This window comes from Pochonia chlamydosporia, chromosome 1 (assembly GCF_001653235.2).
Source record: "Pochonia chlamydosporia 170 chromosome 1, whole genome shotgun sequence".
Classification (NCBI taxonomy): Eukaryota; Fungi; Ascomycota; class Sordariomycetes; order Hypocreales; family Clavicipitaceae; genus Pochonia; species Pochonia chlamydosporia.
This window is the reverse complement of record NC_035790.1, coordinates 1,133,819-1,158,767: the sequence shown is the minus strand read 5'-3', so window position 1 is coordinate 1,158,767 and position 24,949 is coordinate 1,133,819. Positions and strand designations below refer to the sequence as shown.

General features: G+C 50.3%; 6 protein-coding genes across 6 annotated transcripts; 3 read left to right on the top strand and 3 right to left on the bottom strand.

Moving 5' to 3' along the window:
* Nucleotides 1–1,162: 1,162 nt before the first annotated feature.
* VFPPC_15087 (hypothetical protein) lies at nucleotides 1,163–1,753 on the top strand (the record flags this gene model as incomplete). The annotated part of the gene is made up of 1 exon (XM_018292840.1): nucleotides 1,163–1,753. The coding sequence occupies one exon, from the start codon at nucleotides 1,163–1,165 to the stop codon at nucleotides 1,751–1,753; it is 591 nt and encodes a 196-aa protein (XP_018148319.1).
* Nucleotides 1,754–5,394: 3,641 nt separating this feature from the next.
* VFPPC_12737 (zinc finger domain-containing protein) lies at nucleotides 5,395–6,696 on the bottom strand (the record flags this gene model as incomplete). Its single annotated transcript, XM_018290514.1, has 4 exons — nucleotides 5,395–5,522; nucleotides 5,594–6,042; nucleotides 6,134–6,341; nucleotides 6,405–6,696. 4 exons carry the CDS (start codon nucleotides 6,694–6,696, stop codon nucleotides 5,395–5,397), a joined length of 1,077 nt encoding a protein of 358 aa, XP_018148318.1.
* A 5,564-nt stretch (nucleotides 6,697–12,260) lies between these two features.
* Nucleotides 12,261–12,632, top strand: VFPPC_00260 (hypothetical protein; the record flags this gene model as incomplete). The annotated part of the gene is made up of 1 exon (XM_018280315.1): nucleotides 12,261–12,632. The coding sequence occupies one exon, from the start codon at nucleotides 12,261–12,263 to the stop codon at nucleotides 12,630–12,632; it is 372 nt and encodes a 123-aa protein (XP_018148317.1).
* A 1,710-nt stretch (nucleotides 12,633–14,342) lies between these two features.
* Nucleotides 14,343–14,612, top strand: VFPPC_15086 (hypothetical protein; the record flags this gene model as incomplete). Its single annotated transcript, XM_018292839.1, has 1 exon — nucleotides 14,343–14,612. The coding sequence occupies one exon, from the start codon at nucleotides 14,343–14,345 to the stop codon at nucleotides 14,610–14,612; it is 270 nt and encodes an 89-aa protein (XP_018148316.1).
* Nucleotides 14,613–19,385: 4,773 nt separating this feature from the next.
* VFPPC_00257 (splicing factor 3B subunit 1) lies at nucleotides 19,386–23,021 on the bottom strand (the record flags this gene model as incomplete). Its single annotated transcript, XM_018280313.1, has 1 exon — nucleotides 19,386–23,021. One exon carries the CDS (start codon nucleotides 23,019–23,021, stop codon nucleotides 19,386–19,388), a length of 3,636 nt encoding a protein of 1,211 aa, XP_018148314.1.
* A 458-nt stretch (nucleotides 23,022–23,479) lies between these two features.
* VFPPC_12736 (N-glycosylase/DNA lyase) lies at nucleotides 23,480–24,797 on the bottom strand (the record flags this gene model as incomplete). The annotated part of the gene is made up of 3 exons (XM_018290513.1): nucleotides 23,480–24,229; nucleotides 24,284–24,626; nucleotides 24,679–24,797. 3 exons carry the CDS (start codon nucleotides 24,795–24,797, stop codon nucleotides 23,480–23,482), a joined length of 1,212 nt encoding a protein of 403 aa, XP_018148313.1.
* Between the last annotated feature and the right edge of the window lie 152 nt (nucleotides 24,798–24,949).

Sequence of the window (24,949 nt, the reverse complement as noted above, 5' to 3'; positions counted from 1 at the left end):
TCGGTATCAGCAAAGATGATACTGGACAGTCGTTAAAGGACAGCCCAAATTACAAGGAACTCATTCATCGAGTGTACGACGTAGATTGTCACCGGCTCACCGTACAGCCTGACTTCATCTCCTGCGGCAAGGTTAACCGATCCAGCAATATATCTCGCAGAACATTTGTACCAAGATTCACACCCAAAAACTGCCACCGCCGACCGTTTCGAGTATTCCAAATCCCTAGTGAAACGACACGAAATACCAGCAGCCAGCATCACAGAAAACAAAGCTCGGTAAAACCTCCTATCCAAAGCAATGCGGAGCCAAACAATCACGGATACCAAAGGCAATACCACCAGACAGGATAACTACCCAGGTACGTACTCTCATGCTATCGCCACACCCCACCCTCACGCTCATCCCTGCCCTTCCCCACCCCGGGTGTGCACTCGCCCGAAATCACAGTCCACACGGGGCAAATAAGAAGGGCTGGCTGGTCCCTCAGCCAACCAACATGCCGGAAAATGACGTTACGGGCCCGAAAAAGCGGAGATCGACGGAGCCGCTGAGACCCCTGACACGGCCGCCACTGACGTCAAAAGCTTGTCGACTAATTCAACGACCAACTGGAAATGGGGAAAGAGTCTCTTGTTCGTCTCTGTGAAATGGAGTGTGTGTAGAGCTGCGAATACTTCCGTACATGTACACGGGAGAGAGACAGGCGAAGAATCCTGGGACGAGAAATGCCACCAACATCATCGGCGCACTGATTGGTGAATGGGTCGAACCTACGAGGGGATAGAATAGAATAGTTGCGTCATTGGAAGCCTCTTGCTGTTATACTTGTGCTACACTTCTTACCTATGCATGTACGTACAGAGTTCTGTGCATTGGTACTCACAGTCATGAAGAAGGGTCGCACAGGCAGCCGCTGGTTAAGCGCCTCTGCATGGGGGCATCCGTGAGCGTGAGGCTCCTTGAGGCATCAAGGTGAAATAAGCGACCGACGTCATTCTTCACCGTCAGCAGATGGATTCCTTCATCGTCGCAGCCTGTCGTTATTCCTATCCTTGCTTTAGAACCCCCCAGAGTAAAATACGCTCACATGTTCTATTGCATGCTTTTGGATATGGGATGACTGCACACACGCCCCCAGCATGCTCACCCAGTGCCGTGTATGTATGCAGTGTATGTGGCGACTCCGTCATTCTCACAGCACACAGAAACGTGCTACAAATTTCTCTCCACTTCATCTCGTCCAGTCGCTCGGCTACACGATGATGAAGCCCTCTCACCGATTGTTTTCCTACTAGGCGAAGCGTCCCAACCCCCTGCGACTCACTTCCCGTCTTTCTTTTCGCCTGGACAGTTCAGAATAAGTGAAGCATGTATCAGCCAGATACAATCATGTCGTTCCAAGACAGCAGCAAAATCCCATTCCTCTGCTTTCCAGACCAACAACCCGCTAGAAAGCTTGGCTATTGCTTGTTTCCCTTCCGTCTTGTCTTTTGCGCCCGTCGCGTGCGAGGGTGTGGGCAAGCGATGCACCAACATGCTGGACCAAGTTCAAAGTTGCAGCGCCGGGAGAGCGGCAAGCACCAAGGCCAAGCTTTTTTGGAAACCGTCAATCAACGCCCCCCATCTTATCCCTAGCATGGGGGGGGACAGTCCAACGCTGCTCGTGGCCCCGAAATTTAAATCTAGTGATCGGCCGTGTACCCCAACATCACCTACCAAATATATCCGTGATAGTCGGGGCAAGAGCTGAATCAGGACAGGAAGGCTTGAACTTTTTTTTTTAAGCCCTTTCGTCTGTTCCTTTTGCCGTCATGCTGGATCTCGTGGTGTCGGGACGGGGGGGGATGTGATGAGCAGTTTGCATCGGAGCCGAAGGACACGGCTAAAGTGGACTAGCTGTGGTGGGAAGGCAAGGGCTTGCACATGATCTTGAGCATTTCAGCCAAATGATCCTAGTAAATTAGACTGTAGATGGCGGTCTTCCAGTGCTGCACTCTATTCTGCTGCCGTCGTTACAGCTGAGGAGCCAAGAACCACTGGTTGCCCGGCATTTCGAAATGCCATCACGGCGATGGCTCCGTGAGCGAGTTGGGCATAGCTTGGGCAAGGGGGTGGTTTAGCAAAATGTTGCCAGAGCTGCTTTGGGTAAGCCGGAGGATTGATTCGAGGTTTTGCGAGACCACAACGGGAGTGTCCTTCAAGAGGGTAAGCTTCCCGAAACGACGACGAGTGAGCAAAAAGCATGGCATGGAGCACGTGCTGACATTTGGTGTTCATGACTCCTGTCTGTTTTGGTAGAGCGGGCGGAAGGAAATCTGTGAAATCTGGTATTTTCATCTTTGGGAGATGTTGCGCTTCTCCACATGGCTTTGGCTATTGACGTGGATGCTTCAGCTATCAGGCGTACTTTACTTTATCGCCGCTGTGCTAGCAAGGTTCGACGTACCTGGTGATGGAAAGAAGAGAAGTATACCGTACAAGACACTGTACGGATACCGAATCCATGTTCCGTGTCCCCAAGTGTGAAGCAATGGATGAGGGCAAACGAAAGAGAAATGAATGGGATTCTCCACACACAACTGCGAAATCACCACGTCTTCCAAAGTTCTCTCGAGTTTTCTGCACACACACCCCTCCTGTCCACTTTTTTTTTTCTCCAGTCTCTTCTTTGGCAGAAAAGAGTCAAGACAGGACAAGGTCATGGTCAATCCATTTCCCGTTATTTCCCCCCCTGTCGCTCTCCCCCGACCCCACAAAGCTTGTCCGGTCTTGACAACACGGCCATCTGGGTCGCTTATGCTGCTTTCGGTAGGGATAGTCGACTTTGAAACGCCCGTGCCATTCCTGGTTGAGTTGGGATCTGCTGTGCTGTGCTCGCTGGGCAGTGCTGGTGGTGATGGTGCTGTGCTGTGAGTTGTGAGGGTGAATGTGAAGGTGAATGTCTGCCTCGTCGACTTTGACTGCAACCAGGCCAGAATTACATCTCCAAGATCCATCCGAGCCATCTCTACTTTCACGCATCAAACGCATACTGTAATAAAACATACAATAAAATAAATGGAGATTACTCCTCCATCTCCATTATTTGCGCTCCATAACTCCGTACAGTTGGTACCAAACACCAGTGGAGAAAACAGCTTGCGTGGCCTTCAATGTTCCAAGTTGACTTACTCGGTCAAACAAGTCTTGGATCCAATTCACCTCCTCAATCGCAAGCCAAGCCAGGAATGCCCTTTCAACCTCTTCACTTGACTTCACAAGCAGATGCCAACATCCACAAAGGGGGGTTTTAGCCTTATCGTCTTTTTTTTTTGTTCGCCCGTCTTGTTCCCAAGTCACCCCAACCCCCTGCACAGCTCACCCCCTTTACTTTTACATGTCTTTATTCCATTTTGCCCGTATGTTGAGCCGCCTGCTTCAGTGTGTCTGTTTGCCCGTGGGAAAACGCCACCGTTGGATCCCAAAAGGGGACTGAAGGCAAGCCCTGTAGGTAATAACACGGAAGAGGCGCTGAGTGAGTGGCCACTTGACACTTGCCGTCAATGCGAATTGACACGATACACGCCCCTGATGTTGATGCTCAATGCTGGTTGTTTGGCGTTGAAGATTTCCCTGCCTAATTCAACGACGGCCAATGTTGAAATATACGACTGTCAGAATTACAATTCTCTACATAGGATACATGTACTCGTAATACTCTCTACATATTCAAACTGAATCGTGGCTTACTTTCTCTGCACTCCATTCTTCAATCACACCTCCAAGCCCCAAGACAAGCCCCAATCCTCAACCTCCCAGCCACAAAAACTCCAAACATGTGGCAAAACTGACCGCTTCACCACCCTCAAAGTCAATGGCTTTAATCCTTACAAAAATGCCCAGTCCATCGAGTAAACCCCCAGCCCAACTTCAAACCCCAAAGTCGCTTACATCCTGCTCATAGAAGCCGGTTGGCCTTCTATATCGAGCAACACCCTCTTCATCTTCAAAATGTGGAGAAAGGCAGTGCAAGTGCAGCGCAACATCGTGGCAGCAAGAGCAAAAAATAGAAACAGGCGGTTTCGCCACATTCACAGCTGAACTCTACCCATACACTAACTACATCAACGCCTGCTGCTAAGCTGGGCTGCCGAAGAGATAACTCCCAGCCCAGTCCAGGCAGGGCTGCCCTTCGGTATGAGACCGAGCTGCCGGTTGCAAGCGTCCATCGCATGACATGGCTTGCGAGCAGATTTGGAAGGTCATTTACTCAGACACCATGGGAATATTCAAGGAACAAACACCTGTGCCCTTACGATATTACCAACCCCTAGCCACTGCGTTGCTTGGCACTATACATGACACTCGATCTGTCTATGCACGCACACTGGCTAAATTCATTCTTTGCACCTCACGCCACAAATCGCGCCAATTAATTAATTCATCGTCTTTGTTCTTGTTTGCCTTTGTTTATTTGCGCATCGGGTATATCATCACCGTTAAGATAGAAACTATTCGTACAAATTTGGTCTCGCTTTTTGTCACAAGCAGCTTGACCGTGAAACGAGGTATCCCATCCCACAAACACAATCCGTCCGTCTGGGTCTTCTGAGATAGATCCTCCCTCCAACAATTCCTTTCCCATTGCATGCAATGCCCCGTGCTTTGCTGGCCGCTCTTGATACCATCCACCAGTGTCTTATGGCGGGATGGACGGCACTCCCAACCGTTGGCCCCCTTCCTATCCAGGCCGGACCATTCCAAAATATTGAACAAAGCCTGTAGTATGAACGCTTCCACATAAACGAGAAACGCAGCAACCAATGCTTAATCCCTGAACCAGCAAGCTGGCTCGCACGGATAGGATAGCACGCAAAGTTGAAACAAAGAACTTCCAAATCCCAACAACGCCGGTCGTACAGCAAAGTCTTGCAAAAACTTGCTCTCGTGAACACCCTTCACAAACCCAATCTCGCAGTGTCGCACATAAAAATAATGCATCATGTACAGCGAAAGGACGTCACTGACCGCCCCCGTAATCGTATAGAGGCTAATGTCGTGATCCTGGCACACGTGTACCAAAACAACCCCCCCGTGCACCCCATCTCCTAAAAACCAAAGGGATTCCAAAACGGCCTTATTATCATGTACACGGTCGCATCCCTGTCCCAAATTTTTGTTCGTCTTGGGGTTGGCGAACCAAAAAGAAATCCAGTCTTTTGAACCTCCCTCTCTATTTGCTCTCATCATCGTTGTTGCTGTGTATCCCCGGTTGGTATAAAACATATGGTAATCATGATTCAACATAATTCGATTTTTCATCCCAGACAGGCCTTACAGAGCTTCTATACTCCGGTTCGTCCTGGCACTAGAACTGTAATCGACATGCTTAACGGTGCAGGGTGGTCAAACTCAGTCTGATTGGTGGTCTTCAGATCCTGCTTCTGAGCGGGCGTCGCCTCGGTGAACTTTTCGATGTCGGCGCAAATTAGAAACGACGGAAAAGTGCCGTCCACAGCCTTCTACTTCACAGGCAAACGCTATTTGCAAGTCAGTATAAACATGGCCAGCTCAGCTCTTGGGGGCTGTGAAATAAAACACAATGACTTACGCTTCTCGCCAGTGTGGCTGTACATGTGAGTCTGCAACGAGCTCGGTCGAGTAAATCGCTTGTCACAAACTTTGCACTTGTGCTTCTTTTGTGTGCTTGATGAGACCTTGGAGCTGAATTGTCCCATCATAGATTGAGGCGCTGGGGGGATCTGTGAGCCCATGAGGCCCTGAGGTCTGGGCAGAGTTCTCGAGTTGACAGATTCAATGTCTGACCCAGCGGCCGAAGAATAATCTGATACTGAATCGCCATAGTATGAACTAAAATTGCCGCTGGAGATTGAGGAGCTGGTGGAGTGCGTAGAGGGAAATCCATAAGAGTCCACTGAAGAACGGTCGTTTCGGGCACCGTAGATGTTGCGTGGAGTTTCCTGGCTCATTGCCAGCATGCCGTGACTGGCATCCAAGGCGTCAGCAAAGCTCCTTCTCTCATCAGCATGAGAAGGCATCCTGTGCATATCAAGTTAATAACATAATTCAATATCCTGTGTGGTGCTGGCTCGATTCGTTCTGAATGAGCGAGCGTGTTGCCAAAACTCACGGTTGAGGAAATCCTCGTCGAGCTGAGTCTGCCTCAGGACCAATGCCGAAGTGAGACTGTCGAAGAGGCGCCGGTGCATAGCCAATGGCATCATAAGGAGCAGCAGACCCAGGCGCGAAGTGGCCATTGACAGGAGAAGCTGAAGTCGCATAAGTAGCATCACCATAAGTGGCAGATGTGGTTTGCATACGGTTCATGCTCAACAGATCTGCGTTCATTATGTTAACCACGGTGAGGGACTGAAAATCATGTATGTGTTTGTTATTCATACCAGCCCCTGTTGAAGCTACGGGTAAAGAGCCGTACGATGCCATGGAGGATGTGCTGCTGCTGCCTGCTCTTCCCACCGGTCCTTTACCAGCCATCATATTGGGATTCATGCCAGATTGGTGTTGGCTGCCGACAAACAAAGGATTACCCGCCGTGGGTGCCGACTGTGGAGGAGATGTTGAAGAGGACCATGGGTTCGAAAAAGTTGGTTGTTGCCCGTGGTGGTGAGGATAGTCAAAGTTCAACGGAGGCGCGAAGCGCTGTTGTTGAGAAGCGTCTAGGGTCATGGTCATGTTGATATACCAAGGTTCAGAGGACTAATGCTGCTATATTGTTGTGCCTTGGGTAATGTTGATGTCAAAAGAGGTTTCAAGTGAGATGTTATAGAAGCCTTGCGAGAGCTTGTGGTGGCTCGTATATGTGATGATGCCGCAAGGTCAACATTCAGTACAAGCCCCTTTGGAGTAATAGATTGCGTGTGAAGATGGAAAGAAGGTTCGTTGATCAAATGCGGGATCCTGACTAGAAGAAAAGCCAAGTCGGTAACACAGATCAGAGACAAGAAGATCCCGCCTGGAGATGGAGCATGTTTGTCGGAAGCCAAGGTGGGATCAGCGAAGTCTTAAGTGCCCACGGCCTCTTTGAGTTGACGTGCGTCAGTCAGGCCCAAGAGCAACTTGGTCCAGCGGGAGGACCAGTGGAGTTCCCCGTGTGTTTAGAGACGACAGGGTGTGTGACGACGCCAGAGTAAATGATCGGCAGCACGATAACCCTTTCCAAATGGCCGAGGCGACAGGGTTGGGACGATGAGGTAGGGTCGCAGCAGCAAGAACTGACCAGGGGGGTGTGCCATGGACGCCAGAGCCAGGTTAGGCTGGGTTTCTGAGGAGAATGTGTGCAAGTGGATTGCTTGATGCTTGAACGCTGGATGATGATGGGTCTGAGAGAAGAGGTCAGGCCCACCGAACCAGGATTAGCCTAACGGCACTGTGTGCACTCCTGGCTCGCTCTCTTGACTCCGTCCTGGGCCAACGGTGTGAAGATCGGCGACGTGTGGAAATGTAGTGCATGCGTGGTGCCAAGATGCGTGCCGTGCTGTCAACCGTGGTGATAAGTGTTCATAGGCGTAGGCGCAAGCTGCGCCGATATGGCTATGCTGGGGATGGTTGTTTATGGAGTTCTCCGTCCAGTATGGTGCTTGCCTTCTGGTCTACTCGTTCAAGAGAAACTCCGGTCACAGTCGCAGGTTTCCAGGATTGCTTGATCAGGATGCTCGTGACGGGTCTCAAACAAGGAAGCTCAATCGAACTGCGGGCATGGAGGTATTAGATGTAGAACTGGAAGCTTCTGTTTCTTCCACGCTTCCAATCCTTGCCAAGAGATACATAGACAGAAGGGTCAATTGTAAAGCCTTCAAAACATCAAGGCTTGGCAGGAAACAATCAAACCAGAGTCAGCCTTATTTCATGAGAAACGCTGTAAACGGCAATAGATGCGTAAGGTGTGGCAAAAATAACGAAAAATGAAAAGGGAAAAAATGGAAAAAAACAAGCAATGGCTTTGTTGGCCAGGTGGTCCACATACGCCGCGAGGCTTGAGCAGTGTTGAAGATGCCGATTTTGGCGTCGAAGGTGGCATGGCCAAAGATTGAACAAGTGTGCCGTGTTTTCTTCCATGAATGACATGGAAGACAATCCAAAGAAACCAGAGAGCCCGAAATCCCAGTCGTAAGATGATGTCGAAGGTGTCTGAAAGGCGTTCTGTAGTTGGCGGGGGAAGTTCATTTGTGTGGATACTAACGTTCAAGACGGGGTCAAGTCTCGTTTGTTCAAGTTCGTACCAGTTGAAGCTGAACAGTTGATGATGTAGGCGCCAGAGACGCACCAACAACAGCACAGTGTAGCTCCTAGGCGCAGCGAAGCCTTGGGCCAAGGACGGAAATGGTCCGAGTACAAATGAAGTCAACAGGGCTGCTGTTTGGTCAGAAATGGAGGCAAATACCAAATGGCTGCCAGAGACAAGGCAAGCCATGTCAAGTGGTAAATGGCTATGTTTCTCAGCAAGATTAAGCCCACGGCACTTTTTGGAGGCACGGGGATTGCCCCATCCAAATGCCCGCCCAAACCAGCCAGCCCAGGGGCCTGGACGAACCTGGGAAGGCTTGAGAGAATGGAGAATAGAGAAGGACATGGGGGCAAAAAAGACGCCACGAAGCCGATGTGGAGGGATGAAGCGCCAAGTGGTCCCTCTAAACACTGTAAAGGGCATGAATGGCCCGTTGTAGCCCTGGTGAGGCACTTGAGAGCACTTGAGAGGCACCTCAGAGGGCCGTGACTTCGGCTACGACGAGATACTTGACTATGGATGAAACGTCAGTAAGAAACCAAGTCGGTCTGCAGTCAGCAGACTGCCTCAATGTTGGGAGACATTTACTCGCCACTATCATTGTCCCTCAAAGGCATTGGGCTTGCAAGACGGAATGCATTATTTGATGTTATTTGATGAGCTGAGTCAGTCTTGGGACATGGCAACAAGTCCACAAGCGCAACTAAAAGAGAAACCATGAACAAGAACCATTTGAGCTCGATAAGATGGTGTGTGTCTGTGTGTCTGTGGGTGAGTGGGCGAGTGGGCGCTGCTGGGCGGGATCATGCAGACAGGGTCTGCGAGTTATCGTCGGGGCTGTCGCCGTGCACGCCAAAAAAGCCATCTTTTGCCATCGCCCATCAAGTTGCCAGGCATCGTTGTCAATTGATGGACATGACTTGGTCCATTCAATGTTCGCTCTCTCTGTCTTGCACGTACCAGACCAGAGAGCAAGCACGGGGGTGACGGGCAACGGCAACGGACAACGGAAGTGTACAGGATGGCGTTGTCACACCCAGCAGAGAATGCGGGTACATGAGTGTTGCATGCATTGGATGCGTGGCTTGCTAGCTTAGCCTAGCTGGTGCTTGATTGATTGTTTCTGCTTGAAGTTGCTTGGCTCAACGTTGGTACCAGTTGACCCCATCAGGTTACTCTTGCCTGGCTCCTTCCTTCTATCATGCCAGCAAAATTCTGCCGCCCCTTTCCGCCTACCATGTTGTCTGCAAAAGAGCCTGGCTTTTGCAACTCTATGCTAGGCGAAGGAAGGTGCTACCTCGAGAAATCCGAAACGACGGCGTTCCATGCATCAACAACACTTTTTCATAGCAAAAAAGTGCCGTTGACCTTGTTCCAAAACTGTCTGGTACCACTCACATGGCAGGCTGTTGTAGCCAGGACCCTACCCAGTACTTCGGACGTCTTCGCCCCTTCAATACACAACGCAAAGCACACAGACAAGCTTCGAAAGAGTCTTGGCTTTGCTGGCTAGGCACCCAATTCTCAACATGTCTACCTTGCTAGCTTGGCAATGCTTGCAACCAGACCTGTCCTGTCTTCTCAGTGAGAGTCGTTAGGGCCCACCACTCCACGCTTCAAATGTCCTAGTGGTCGACTCGCACTGCAAGGACAACCAGAGAAAGGCACAAACGGCGACCACTCGACGCCACAAAGAGCCAAATGGATACAGCGGCGCCGGGAGAGTCTGAACCGAGGACATGGCGGAGGAAATACCCATTTGCGCCTATTTCACCGTTTCACACAAGGTGGGACATACCAGCACATGTGCCGCCTGTTTCTCGTTTCTGCCATGGCAGTGTTGTGGGTGACGCGGGTTGCCTTTGCTTTTCCTGTCCCAGCCAACGACTACTTTTGGTAGCAAGGTAGCTATGGTTTTGCTCGGCTTCGCGCAGTGCTATAAGCTCACCTGGCCCTCCACAGATAGCTAGGCTCCAGACGTTTCTTGGTCCAAATCCACCGACCAGATAACCAACAATGTCCTGCGGTCAGTGTCTGCTGACAAGCATCAGCAACACTCCTGTCTCAAGACATCCCGCGATTCAAATTCAAGGGAGCCATCTGCTCCATCGCTGGATGCTGGTTGAGTTGGTACTTCCAACAGACGGACTCTGTTCTTGGGCAAAAGGCTCCATTCACACAGCGGTCTCACACCCGTAAGCAGGCGGCGAGTTTGTGCCGCGGTCTGTTGGGGGGGTTGTTGTAGTGGACCTCTCCAGAGATAGCCCTGACGTAAGGTGAACGGGGCGGCCAACAGGGGATGGCCCACGGAAGTGGGACAACTAAAGGCAAGCTCGAATGTGGACTGGCAGACATGGCAGATGCAGCTGCAAGACCAGACGCAGAACTCAGCCAAAGACACCAGGTGAAAGGCATGACGGAAAGGATGGCAGTTAGGGAGCGGAATTGATTGGTACGGAGGCGGGGGTGGCGACCCAAGTGGCCCTGTTGGCGCTGCCCAGGATGGAGTTGTGGACAAAGTCTCTTCAATTGCCATTCAATCCGTAATTGAGACAGGCACGACCTCAACCACAGGAATCCTCCACCTTGAGCAGAGACAGGGAAGCGAGGAATCTAAATTCAGCAAGAGCTGTTGGTGTGTCATATTACGCACGGGATACCAGGTTGCCACAGCCGATTCTCACTAAAATTCAAGGCAATACGGAGCACTTGCTAGCAAGTTCTCCATTCGTATCAACGGAACAATACTCACAACTTTGGGCTGGGTGGCATGACTGACATCACAGGGCGGCGCCAGTTCCCATGCAACCAACAGCCCGTGCTGGGAGTGACGTATGGCCAAGACGAGGCGTTGAAGATGTGAATGGCCCTCTTTCGTTTGCTGGAGGACAAAGCAAGCATCGTGACAAAGCCAGCTCGGAGAACAGGAAACTCGACCATTGCCATCTTTGCTCAGTGGTCCCTGCGTTCCGTTGCAGTGGCCGTTCGACCGTTAACTTGTCAACATCAAAGCAAAGTTGTCATGGGACTCGCACATATCTGAAGCCAGCCTCAATCCTGACATGTTGGAGCAAGACTGCTACGGACTAGGCCCAGGAAAGAACGACGATTTAAAAAAAAAAAAAAAAAAAAAAGGTCTGCGACCCCCAGTGCTAATGCTTATGAGTCTAACAACCATTCGGTCTGAAGTCTACTTCATGTCGTAATCAGTTTTCTCTGGTCAAATATTTGAGGTGAACCTATCCGAGGTAGTGCAATCCCAACCAGTGATCCGCAAAGGAACTCAAACTCTGAGCCTATGACGATGTTGATAGGGGTTTGGATCACACGAAAGTGGGCTCTGCTTCACCAAAGATACGATTCAACCAGCAGCTGGGGACGTGCACTATCGCAAAACACGTCACAATGTCAGGAGCCCAGGACAACGTCCTGGCAATACGATTGCAGAAGCCAGAAGAAAGAATAATCTCTCAACTTTAGCTCAAAGCATTTCACGTCTCTAGGGTTGCCGTGATAGCCGTTGGGGATCTGTTGATGCGGGTGCTTCTTCATAACAATTCCCATTTCTAAGGTGCGAGTGTTATGGCTAACAAATACTATGGGTCAAGAGCATCAAAGTATGAACATATGATTTACGTCTTGGTGATTTACCTACGACGATTAAGAATTACATGCGGATTCTGAAACACTGGCCCAAGTCTTCCTTCTTTGCTGGTGCAGAGTTATCTGGTTGTTTTCACTTGAAGCAACTGCTCTGGCAATTCACAGACATTGCACAAGGGTCAAATTCATAAACTCCACCACTTCCAGCTGCGACACAATGCCAATCTCCATCATGGCAACCTTTCTTCAACCTCAGTGCTGCTGGCTTCACAGTCAGGTTGGCAGGCTAATGCCCATGTGCCGGCTTGGCAGTGACCGCATGCTCCCTTAGTTAAATCGTCATCCCTCCACAACTTTACCGTAATGCTAGTTGCGGGGACGCCCGTCTCGCCCATTGTGTGGACGTTGAATGGCTGGAAACTCACCTACAGATATGGCTGCACATGTTGGTGTCTTTCCGGGCGGTGTGAAATGCATTCTCCGAGGACGGAATGGGCATGACCGGCTAGCCAGAATAGCTGCAAAGACAAACAAGCACATGCAAAAAAGAAGACGGAAGGAAAGAAGGAAAGGAGTCCTATTGGTGGTGCCAGACGAATGGTCTGTGGCCAACATTCGCACGGGAGTCAACTCGGCCGTAGTTTCGGTGCTTGGGTCGGGTCGGGCAAGCAGAGGATACGTGTATGCACGGATTATGAACTGGATATGTCAACACATTGAACATGTCAAGGTTCAAATATTGGCGGGAATGCTGGTGCCAATGGCCACGAACAACATCTGAACATTTGAACCCCACCGGCCCACCAACACAAGCCATGTTGGCCGTCTGTCTCCTCCTTTCGAAATGGGCCTCTTAGACATGCCACTTATGTCCTCAAGACGACATGCCCCCACGCCGCCCGCAAAATCTTTGTGTATCTTGGGACGTTCCTGGGCACTGGGAGTGAATAGCCCGCAGCAACTTACTCGCGGATGCCACCCATCCAAAAGACCCAACCCAAGTTGCTGTCATCACAGGAAGGTTGGCTCCCCGTCGACCAGCGAGGCTTCAACTTCGTATCAAATACGGAGGTCTGGGTAACATTGTCCAACTCCGTCTGGTGTCATCTGCAACCTCTTTCTTTCTGAACCACCTCACTCACCCTGCTACAGGGCATCCTGCTGTTTATGCACGGCAACAGAAGTTGGTGCTGATCAAATAATGGTGTGCTGTTAAATTCACAATTGGGAAGCGTTTTCTTTTCTTTGTCGATTGGTCTTCTGATGCATTTTCGAGCTATTTCCTTACCGCTTTCGCAACGACTTCTTGAATGATGGATAGTGTCAAGAAATGGTCATTTCCTACACACACATCTCAATCTCAATCGAGCCATTACGCTAAGCCAGACTTGACATCATAGTAGTGCTCTAGTCTTAATTGGGCCTTTTGAAACGCGCTAATCTGGGGTAAAAGCTCCACTCTTCTGCATGGGATCGATTGACACACTCCTTGGCACGCTAACTACACATCCCGACGAGGCGGTGCCGTTGCCGGCAGTGGCTCTAGCGTATGTGGAGCAGTTGTCGACTTTGGCCAACCAGGTTGGCAAAAGAAATCAAGGGCAGCCGCCATTCAACCCAACGGTAAACGCGTTCCTGCCACACCCGATCCCTTGGATGAGCAGGAGCTCATTTTGATGCAAGTGTTCCTTCCCGATGAGTCCCATAACCGCTTTCCGCCCGGTGCTACATGACAATTTTCATCATCTCTCCGCATGTTCTTTTTTTTTTTTTTTTTTTTTTTTTTCATCTTTCCAATGTTCGGTTTCTAGTAATCTGAAGCACGTTGACAACAAACGCCACCAAACCGAATAGTTCACGAATTGCAACTTCGCCGCAGTTCGATTCCTTGCTTGTCGACAGAGCTGGAACAACCTCGCTTTCCACCTGCTATTGATTAAAGCTCGAAAACCCCGATCTACGTCTGATTCCTTCGGGATAGCAGTCGGCCGACGCCAAAAGTTCAGTCAAGCCACCAGGCGCCTCCACAATCGCATCTTGCACTGTACAAGTAGTTAATTACACTACTGCTGGACAAGGGTTGTTTGCCTCAAATTACCCGCCAAATAATACTCCAAAACTCCTATGGCATTCCTCTTTGCGGGCCCGAAAATGGTATAGTCAACACCTTATGCCTGTCGTTCCACCGTTCTTGATCACGTTTACCCATCCATGGACACAACTGCCAGTCAACGCACAGGTTTGACAGGGTGAACTCGACGGCAGTTGTTGGAAATAATCTGTCCAAGGTGGAACCGCATAACCAATCACCCGTCACCCCCAACCCTTGGGTCATCATTTCTTTTTGTTTCTGCTCTTTTAGGTTGTCGTGTGGCTTCTAAACTAGCTGGGTTTGTCAATGAGCTTTGGTATCTCATCACATACATACGTTTAATTACGACGAGAAAAAGCCGTCCAACAAGGGTTATCTCATTTAAGAAGAAGGGGTCTGATGAGGCAATCTGCAGGTGCTCTTGGTGTGGATGGGGCATCTCATCTACGCACGGCCCCGCGAACCACCTCATGCACATTGCGTGCCAAGGGCTTGAGGTTATTGTTGTTTTCGGTCGACATATTGCCCGCATGCTTTGATCAGCAAGTGGCACAATTCATCAGAGTTGCCATATGGCATGGTGGTCAACCACAGATCTGCTGTTCCTCGGACACAAATTCACTGGTGGCTATGCACTCAACCTCCACGAGCCACGACTGTTGCCATTGAGTGCGTTTCCCAAAGCCAAAGCGGGTCTGGTGCTTGTACGTACTTCAAAGTCGTACCTGTGATGCTGCGCTGTAGCCCGCCTGGAATATGTTGTGCGCCTTAAACTGCATGCAGCCTGTGCCTGGGCAATTGTTTCCTACAACATTCATTGTGTGGCTGTGTCGGAGTGTTGGCTACACGGATACACTGGTGGCTCGCTGCGCCAGCTGAATACAATTGCCGAAGGTCGAACAATCCAATAGCACTATTCCGATGTCGAACTTGATGGTGCTGGTGCATCCCGAGGTCAGAACGAGGTCACGCAGACATGTTGACATTTGCCGCATGAAGTGTGGCGAAGTCGCCTGTTCCGGGGAAGTCTGCTTCAACTTTCGAGGCCAAATCATGCCACTCACACCCCGTTGGCCTGGCGCGATTTTGAATGATAGCCGTGTCGAATATGCAGGCGCCATACGGAGAACATATATTGTGTTTTATGGTTGTTGGTCTGTCACATTTCCGTGGATAGAGATCTCAACTCACTGATATCCAAAGCACGTGCCAACAAAGATCAACATGATCTTCAGGTTCTGTTGCCGTTCTAAACGTCTTGTTGGAGAGTGACGATCAAAGCTTGGCCTGACAACTTCTCCGCAACCCGCTGCGGCCTGCTCCGGAGGTCAGATCTCTAAAATCTATTTTGGGCAACAAGATGTAACGAAGACTCTCCCAGTTCAATAGATACATCATCTGCATATGAGCCAGCTGCCCCGACAGTTGATGATCCATGATCATGGATAGACAACATTCAAACTGCAGAAGCCACATTCCGAGACATATGCCGCAAGTGGATGATATAGGGTAGGCACCAGCAACCGCGGGGACGTTGGAAAGGACAAGGCGGAGTGATAAACATACCGACGGCACCCAAGGCTTCTCACAAGCTGCGGAGCTCCAGCTACTTCGTCAGCCAGATCACATTGCCGCTTGGCATCAATATTCGAATGGTAACATTGCCACCGTGAGCTTCGGTTCTCGGGAAAAGCGCTGGCGGTATGGTGCAGCAAAGCATAGCCAATACCCAATTTGGCCTTTAGGTACCTTGCTGAGTTTGGACACAGGGGAAAAGCTTTCGTCTCCCTCATTGTTCAAGACCGCCTTTGAATCATTGATTTGAGGACGGAGCACCCCGTCCTCCATATTCCTTTCCTGCATTTCGTAGGCCCCAAACAGGCGACAGGACAACAAGCGACTGGTTGAGCGGCTTGGCAAGAGTCCCAATGCCAACAAGGGGCCACCAGGGGGCGGAAAGCCAAGTTTGTTGCTTCTTTTACTTGGCGGACACCATGTGTCTCACAGGAATTTTCATGGTGCCAAAGCACACACGCCACTTGGCCCACAAAGGCAAATGGGAGAGACCACAACTATCGGGACTGTTGCTCATGGGATTCATGGATTGAGCTTTGCTCTGACTCGTTGCCGAAGCTGGATTGCGGCATACCATTCTGGTCACTGCCCGATACCAGACCAGACCAGACTGGTTTGCAATGACCCAGTTGACGACTTCCCGAAAACTTGCATGCATCGTTGCTGGTTGACCTAGCTAACACGAAGGGGCATCAAGCTCAACCTACGCAAGAGGAAAATCATATTTCACTTTTGGTAGGATCTTGCAGACCGCGATGAGGAAATTCTAGGTTTATTGGGCCCTTTTTTTTTTTTTTTTTTTTTTTGGTGGTTGTCTGGACACCGTTGCAGTAGTCTTGGCGCGATTGAGTCGAATTATGATATTCATGAACGTTTCTTTTTCCCTTCGCCGCTCGTCTTCACAAATCCAACGCAGCCACGCCTCTTAGCCTGTTGTCAGTCAGAAACAAGCTTTTTTTCTCTGACCATTGACGACGAAAGAGAGCTTCGCTGCCTAAGAACAGGCATAATTGAACGTCCCGCAGAATCGCCGAGACATGGCGGCGGCGTTGCGCCTCACGCGGAGGAGCGTGGGTTTTGGCGGGCGCGGTTGTGCTCAACTTCCAAAAACATCTTGCCGATAAATGACAACAAAGAAGTGTGAAATGTGAATACAGTTGCGGAAAAGCAGAGTATTCACAGAATTTGGTGGTAAATTATAGAGGCACAACCGTCAAACCTCACACCCCCTACAATAGCCAGTAACTGCGTCTCCTGGATGCAGATGGGATGGAAGAGAATGCTTCTCTTTTCAGAATCCAATGGCGTACTCCGTACCATCAGATTCTTTCCTTTAAACAGATTGAGCAAATCGATCATGTCCTACAAGATCGTATCCTGTGTCTTGGCGTCATGTCTCTCGCGTATGCTCAGCCAGGTCTTGAGTGGTCTTGACAGGCACACCACGTTGAGCTGACACCTAATCTGACCCCAAACTTCCGTTCCGTGATTCAAAGCACAGAACACTGCGCATGTACACGTATTGTGATTGTAGGTCTGAGGTCTCCCCCTTGGATTGGACGAGAGAGTAAGACGGCCACTTACAGGGCACATTCCAGCGTCATAGATGGCCCTTGGCATTTAGCTGGCGATGACCGAACGGCCCAAAGGAAATTTGGCAACCTCAAAAAGCGAGATTCGCGTGATGATCGCGATGTGTAATATTATAATTCCATCTATCGCACGTAAACGCATGGGCTACGTCTTCATCTGGGTCGAACGGGACTGAAGACATGCATACAAAAAGAACAAAAAGAACATACCGAAAACAGTGGTCTCTCGTCCACCTTGCATAACAACAACTATGCGAGAAACTTCGGAAACGCCTCACACCATGTATTACGGAGCGTGATTGTGCACTAGAGAGTAATGTGGATTGCCCAGTGAGCCATTTGTATGGTAAAGGTATGTACATGTTATCCGGTAATATCATGTGTGTGGTTGACAAGACACACGCAACAGCAAATTGCGCGGAACTGTCCGAAGTCCAAGTTACAACTTCCAGTCGAATTCTCGCAGCGTCCAGTTGGCACTTCAAGATGCGCAGTGCTTTGAAAACACCATGCCTGTTGCGGAGACTCAGTTTCAGTCTACTACTAGCCATGCCGTCGCTGAGGATCAATGGTTCTTCCCATAGGTAGGCTCATTGGACGAGGTGGTCAACACGACTATCTTCATACCACGGAAATGCGCGGCTGCAACAGACACAAAGTACATTCAAATATCGCCACACTTATCACTTCCTGTTGTCATTGCCATGTATCAGTTGCTGACACTACCCTTACCTTCATCCAACCTCCGCCTCAGACAGGAACAAGCCACTAACCCTGTGTTGTTTCTCACCGACCGGAGCGCCTTCCGGACACTGACTTCCCCTTCATCGAGCCGACAAGATGGAAGTCTGGTGGGAATTACTCCGATCCAGCGGCTCGGGTGTTGCTGCCAGCACATCAGAGGGCAGAGTAACACCCCTGGTGTCTTTCACACCTCCGGCTGGAGCACGGGACTTCTGTTCATCGTGTTCTCTTTCACACAGGAGCAACAACATTTGCACATGTACTTTGGAAAAGCAGACGCATATGCTATTGCAACAACCAGCCCCGTAAACAGAGTTGAACCAGAAGCTGACCTCCATTTCCTTGCATGCTGCAAAATGGCTTCTCAACGAACCAAGACCGCAGGACTTGTGAGGGAATAAGCACAGAAGGAGGGGCGTGTGAGACATGAGCCAGGAGGAAAACGAAGAGGTCAGCGACATGCCCAGTGACCTCAACCATGACGACGGTGAGACAAAGGGGTAGGTAGAATGGGCACTCCGTAGCACTGCCGGCATGACCACGAGGAAGACTGGCTCGCTGTACGACTAGGGCTATTCGAGCAGGGCAGCATGAGGAGCTTGGTAAGGCTTTTTCCGGTGGAGCTGGCGCTCGTGAATTTGGCTGCTCTGTGCCTCCGTGGGCAAAGACCAATGCGTGTCTTGTGCGACTTGGACCTGGTGAGGTATTCACAAGTAAGTCATGACGTCGATGCTTTTATTTTCGCGGACACGGCGATAGGGGGGGCTTGTGATTGTTGATGTGGGCTGGGCTGTGCTGGGAATCTTTGTGAATGAATGTCTGGGCAGGATGGTGGATGAGGAAGGAGCGAGAATGGTGGCGATCAAGAATGAAGCTGAATGTGAATCAGTGTGGGCATATATGTCGTTGGTATGGTTGTGGTGGTGGAAATGTGGTTTACGCGTTGAGATTGACGGTTGTTCTGCTCTGCCTCAGCGAGTACTGTAGATGTTAGTTACCGGATGTGATGAGATTGTAGAACAGATTGGCAGCAGCTGGGTAGCGATGAACTAGCTGGTCATCGTCTTGATCTGCAAATAATCATGAGAAACCCGACTGCTGCGACTTAACATCGTGGAGCTACAAACCTCAATCATCAGTAAGAAGCTCATGAACAAAGGAATAAACCCGCTATCTAGATGATAGTTCCTTACGTCAAGTAAAAGTCCCAGCAAAGAACAGCCCAACTCCAAGACGAACATTGAAGTGAAGCCCATGCCGTCCCGTCCATCAACCGAAACGAAAGAATAGACCTCACAGTCAGTGTTGAATGAGTCAACAATAGTACAATTCAGGCTATGTAGCAAAATATAATAATAAACGCCTCTTGTGCATCAAATGCTCCCGCAAGCCATTTCACCTTCTACAGCATTACAATTGATAAAGATATCCCCAACAAAGTAGAAAAAACGGCCTGCAAAAGCACCAATTATACACCCAATCCCATTTTTCGCAGTCCCAGCGACGTTCAAGTAGTAAACATAATCCCTCCTTACAGGACAATCGCCAATTCCGGTCTATCAATCTTCTCCTCATCCAAATTCGGGTAATAGGGGACCATGGCATCCGCGCCCTGGACATAGGCATCGTTGTAGAGCCTCCAGTAGGGTGTGCGGACCTTGCGGGCAGGATGGAAGAGACCTGCCCAGACGTAGTTGAGGACGACGCCTGGCCCGACGGCCATTCTGATAGCTTCGACAGCTTCGATAATACGGTCGATGACGTGGGGACTCGTTTCGAAGAGATTGGGGAAGAGGAGGTTGAGGAGATGGACCATGGCGTCTTCGCAGCCGAGTCCGATTACGCCGAGGGCAATGTGTTTGACGACAGAGGCGGCGGTTTGTCGGTGGACTTGGTCTCTGTCGATGAGGGCATCTTCAAGGAGCGGTGTCACGGCGTAGACGTAATCCTTTGCCATTTCGCCAATATATTCGAACAGGAAGGAGAGGGATTTGAGCACGCCGTTTTGGACGTTGAGCTCCGGGACGCGGTACTCGTTCATGAGGGCTGGGAGGACTGTGAACGGGGCACAAGTCTCTGCGACAATACCGATTGCGACGGCGGTGTTGACTCGGGATTGACGCTCCTGGACACGAAGGTTGTTTAATAGTGTTGCAAGGACATCTTGGGGACCAATGGCTTTGGCGATGAAACCAAAGGTGTTGTTGGCTGCTCGCCGGATACCCTTCTTGTGAGCTTTGAGCATGTCCAGCAGTTCGAAGCAGATTCGCATCCATTCACGCGCGTTGACGCTCTCTGGCCCACGATCCGCAATACGTCCCACCAGATCGATGGTGTTTTCCTGGACCTTTTCGTGGCGATTGCGGAGAATGGGCGTCAGACGAGGCAGCAGGTCCTTGATGGGAGGCTGCATTTGACTGATACCCACGACTGTGACGATGGATCGCAGAGCGCCCAAGATGGATCCAAGGACTTCGGGATACTCTTCACCGAGGTACTCGTACAGAATGATGCCGAGCTCTCCCATGAGGGCGTCTTCACCACACTGCTGCATAACCATGGCGATTCGCGAGATGAGATCGGCCGCCTGTTGCCGCACAGTGGCAGACTTGTTGTTCAACCTCCAGCGAATGGTGCCAACAATCTGAGGCAGATACGGCTTGCATCGTGTCCCTAGAGCGTTGACCACAGAGCCGAAACCGTTGAGCATAACAACGTCTTCAACGCTCTGTTCCTGGAATGCGTGCAGGATACCGTCTACAAGTCTTTCCTCAAGGCGCTCACCAATATCAGCAGCGCCGAGACTCGCTACAATCTTCTCCGTGGTTTCGACCGTCATTTTGCGGTACGCCTCACTTTCGTCCTTGAGATTGTTGACGATTCTCTCTAGAATCTCGCTGACGCCGACTTTTTGTCCAATATCAAAAGTAGTTTCTACAACTTGTTTATAATTGCGCTTGTCGAGGGCCATTCGCCTAACCCAAAAGCTCTTGAAGAATTCGTCGAGGACGTGTTCCTTGAGATAGCCTGCAGTAACGCCTTCCGTGCCTGCACACTGGGACACAACCTTCAGGACGACTTTCTTCATCTCCTCGTCTGGAGAAGAGAATTCTCGCAACAGGATCTCCATGATCTGACTTGTGTAGTAATTGGCATACTCTTCATCCATGAGAGGAATGATGTATCCAACGGCCTTGAGGAAACCGGCAAGGCCCTTGCCGCGCTGCTTGCGAGCACCTGTCCAAAGAGGGTTCAAAATATCATCGAAGCTTTCAATACCATATGGGTTGGACGCCTCTGCCAAAGCAGCAATGGCCAAACTAGTCACGGTTCTGACTTTGGTCTGCTCATCGTTCAAGTTGGGGGCGATGCACTCAACAAGTCCTTTGAGATGAGGCAGAACAGCGCAACCCATTAGAATGGCAATTTGCTGGACAATCTTGACACCGGTATGTCTAGCGTGCCATGATTTCTTGCTTCGGCAGACAGCTCGCAGGAATGGTAGCAAAGCTGGGATGGTCAGAGCAGACGCCACAACTGCGAACGCTCTAGCGGTTGTATTTCGAACGTATTCATCAGGGTGGTCAATATCGGGCCGCATCACGCTGATCATGGTGGCAAGACCAGCGGCTTTGGCGACATTGGAAATAATCTCACGACCTTCAACTCGAGCGTAATAGTCTTGGTCAATGAGCAGTGGCTCAATGACGACGAGAATTCTGTGAACGTAGGGTCGAACTAAGTCGTCCAACTTGTAGAGAATTCGGTCAATAACCTTGACCAAAAGATGTCGCTCTTGATCCTCTAGTGACTTCTCCATGAGGAGGGGTAAAATCTGAGCAAACAATGCTCCAGCACCAAAGTTCCTGGCATTGTCTGTAATTTGTCGAAGGGCCGTCTTTCTCATAGGCGGTGTTCCGTTCTTGATTTTGAGCAAGAGTCTCATGATTTTGCGCTCCTTTAGCTCTTCCACGGACATGGCATTCTCATCCGCTCCATCGTTGAGCTTGCCGAAGTATGCCATATCCTCTGGCTTGAGAAACTGTAAATCTCCTACACCAGAAAGCTCCGCTGGTACCGGCTTTCCTCCCAGCCGCACTTGATCTGGATCCTGCATCATGAACCCCGTTGCAGGGGCCGGGGTTGCCATGAGCTTATGTGCCGGAGCGCGAATAGGTTCATATCCAGGGGGTGGCTCCAAAATCTTGTATCCTTCATTTTCACCCGGGAGCAACATGTCCAGCTCCTCGTCGCTGAGCGGGAGATTTCGGGCAGAAACATCAGTTCCAAAGGTTGGTGGCAAAGCACCAGGAGTTTGTGTTGGATGCATTGGGGTTGCCAGTCCTTGGTTACCCATTGGCGTCGCTGTGGGAGCTTGGTCCCAACGTGAGCGCTTCTTGACAGCCTCTGCGCCTGCAATAGATGGCGCCTGATCCCATCTTGAGCGCTTTGGCTTCGCCTCTTCAGATTTATCCTGGGTTTGTTCTTCGGCCGCAGTAGAGGATACATCCCATCTCTTCTTGCGCTTTCGTCCTGCAGCAACAGCTTCAGTGGATCCAGCCTCCGCGTTCTCTTTGTCCACGTCTTTCAGGGTCGGTTGAGCGTCGGCATCATGTTCGCCGCCGTTCATCTTGGCTTGGATAGCCTGTCGAACGCGTTCCTCCTCCTTCTCCAGTTCGCGAGCCTCCATTATTTCCCGGTAGGTGGCGCCATTTTCGGCAGCGCCGGCCTGTCGGTTCTCCGCGAAAGGATCGGCTCTCGTAGGAGTCAGGACTCGGTTAAAGCGACGTTTTTGATAGTCGGTCTCGCGATCGGTGATGCGCCCGCTCTTTTCGCCTTTTCCTGCTAGAATATCATCTTCTTCAACCCCGCTACCCCTGGCAAACTCATCAATCATGTCTCGCGATGCCGTATACTGGCCCACAAGTCTCCTGGTGTTGTCCTCGTCCATATCCTCATCATCATCCCCCATCGGGAGGGATGTATGGTATCCTGCAAATTTATCGCCCCCATCACGCTCATACAACTCATTATCCGCGCTGTCCGTGAGCTTCTGCCTTCTGTCGTCGGTGCGTTGAGATGACGCATCCAGCGCGCGCGAACTTTTCTTGCCAGTAGCTCGCTCGCGCTGGAGCTTCGCGATCGTGTCATAATCTGCGTCAGACATCTTGGCTCAACGATAATTCTTTCACCTCATCCCGGTTCCAGATCGCAAGATGAAATTCCAGAGTTCTCGTTGCACATGGATAGGCAGCCTCGATGGGGGTTGGGTGTTGACTTGAACGAGACTTTCCAGCTAGTCCAAGCTGAGGCGACGAAAAGTCTCAGAGGTTTGCGGCAGCTGCCACCCGAAGTATAGCCGACACCCCTTTGGGAACTTTCGCACATGCACAAACGGCTCTGTCCAGGGTGCAGGTAGCCACTCATTTATTTAGTCAGCTTGGTCAGCCAGGAGACTCTTTTTTGACATTGCTCACGAGTTGCGACTACATGTGAGAATGGTAGGCTCCCTCGTCCTTTCATTTATAGAATATCAGTATTATGGAGGCGTATGCTACATTACAATCGCCACTTATGACACAATACCTGCCAACCGATTCTTGGATTTGTTATATTTTCAATAATCTACGAACTGCCCCTAGTCCTTCTACGCTTATACGTTGTTGTGGTCGCCACGGTCCTGGAATCTCCCGCATCTTCACTCTTTGCCTCTATCTTTACTTTTACTTCGACCACCGGTCTCCTCTTTCTGGATCTGCTTAGTGTGATGTCTTCTTCCTCCACCTCAGCTTTCACTCTGACTTGGTCATCCACTTGGACTTTGCGATCCGAAAATTCTCTAAGATCAGCCGTAAACAACACCGAATGTGCCCACCCTGCATAATCGCCCCATATGCTCCGAAAGTGGTTGCCTACCGCGTCATACATTGCCTTGTTAAATGTCTTTGACTTTGATTTGCCAAATTTATAGTCTCTTTGCGCAATTTGCCACACGTGTGTATCGACCGGAACTGATTCACCCCAGCCTAATCCCATGAGACACACGCAGTCTGCCACTTTTGGTCCGACTCCGGTCAATGCCAGTAATTCTTCGTGTGCCTCTTTGTATGTTGAGTTGCCAGCGCTTGCGGTCGATGACACTTTGGGCCCCAGGTGTCGGGGGTTTCGTAGAGATTCTAGCCAGAAAGTTGGCTTTTCCAGGGCAACTACGCGAGCGGTATCGGCGATATATTTGGCGCGATACCCGAAGCCCAGCTCTCGTAGATGAGATTCGACATTTTTGCCAGTAAGGGCTTCGGGAGTTGGGAAGTCGTGCATTGCTTCTCCGTCAATGTCGCCAATGAGTGGTCCATAGTGATTGCATAATTTGTGAACCTAGTGAAGTTAGAAGCTGCAATCATATATGGCATAACTTTGACGTTTTAGTACCATTTGGGAAATCCGGCTTATGTTGTTATTGCTGCTGCATATGAAGCATATCAGAGCTTCCCATGCGTCTTGACTTAGGATCCGGACGCCCTTGAATTCTGGGGCCTTCTTCTGGAAGTTGGGGTCTGCTGATGACCATTGTTCGTAGAGTGCGCCCAAATCTAGGGTTAAACTAAAATAGCGACGAAGCAGTTCTTCAGTGTCGTCTTGTTTGAGTTGGTCCAGGGCGCCAGAAGACGGAGGCGTTGGCAGAGCCTCACGAACATCAGGCCAGGTGACTTTGTAATGGAGATAGGCCGGGTCTTGTTTCAAGGACAATATTCGACCATGAAGAGTGCATGTCCTGTATCGGGAATAAGAACCTGCGGTCCAGAGATATGCGTGGTAGCACTCACCACTCATCACTCACTTTGCGCCATCGAAATGACTGACCACACCTCAGGGTCGTATCAATGCAAAGCTCTGAAAGGCTCACAGGTAACTTTCGCCATTCTGACACCCGTTTAGCAGACATCCCTGCCGAAGAAATAAAGCAAGAGAATGACGGTGACCTGAACGTATGTATTCGACAAATAGATAGAAAACCCCAAACGATAGGATCTTGCCACCCGTCGTCGATGTCTTCCCTTGTTTCACCACGTCTAGAACGGGTTACCCTGGAGCATC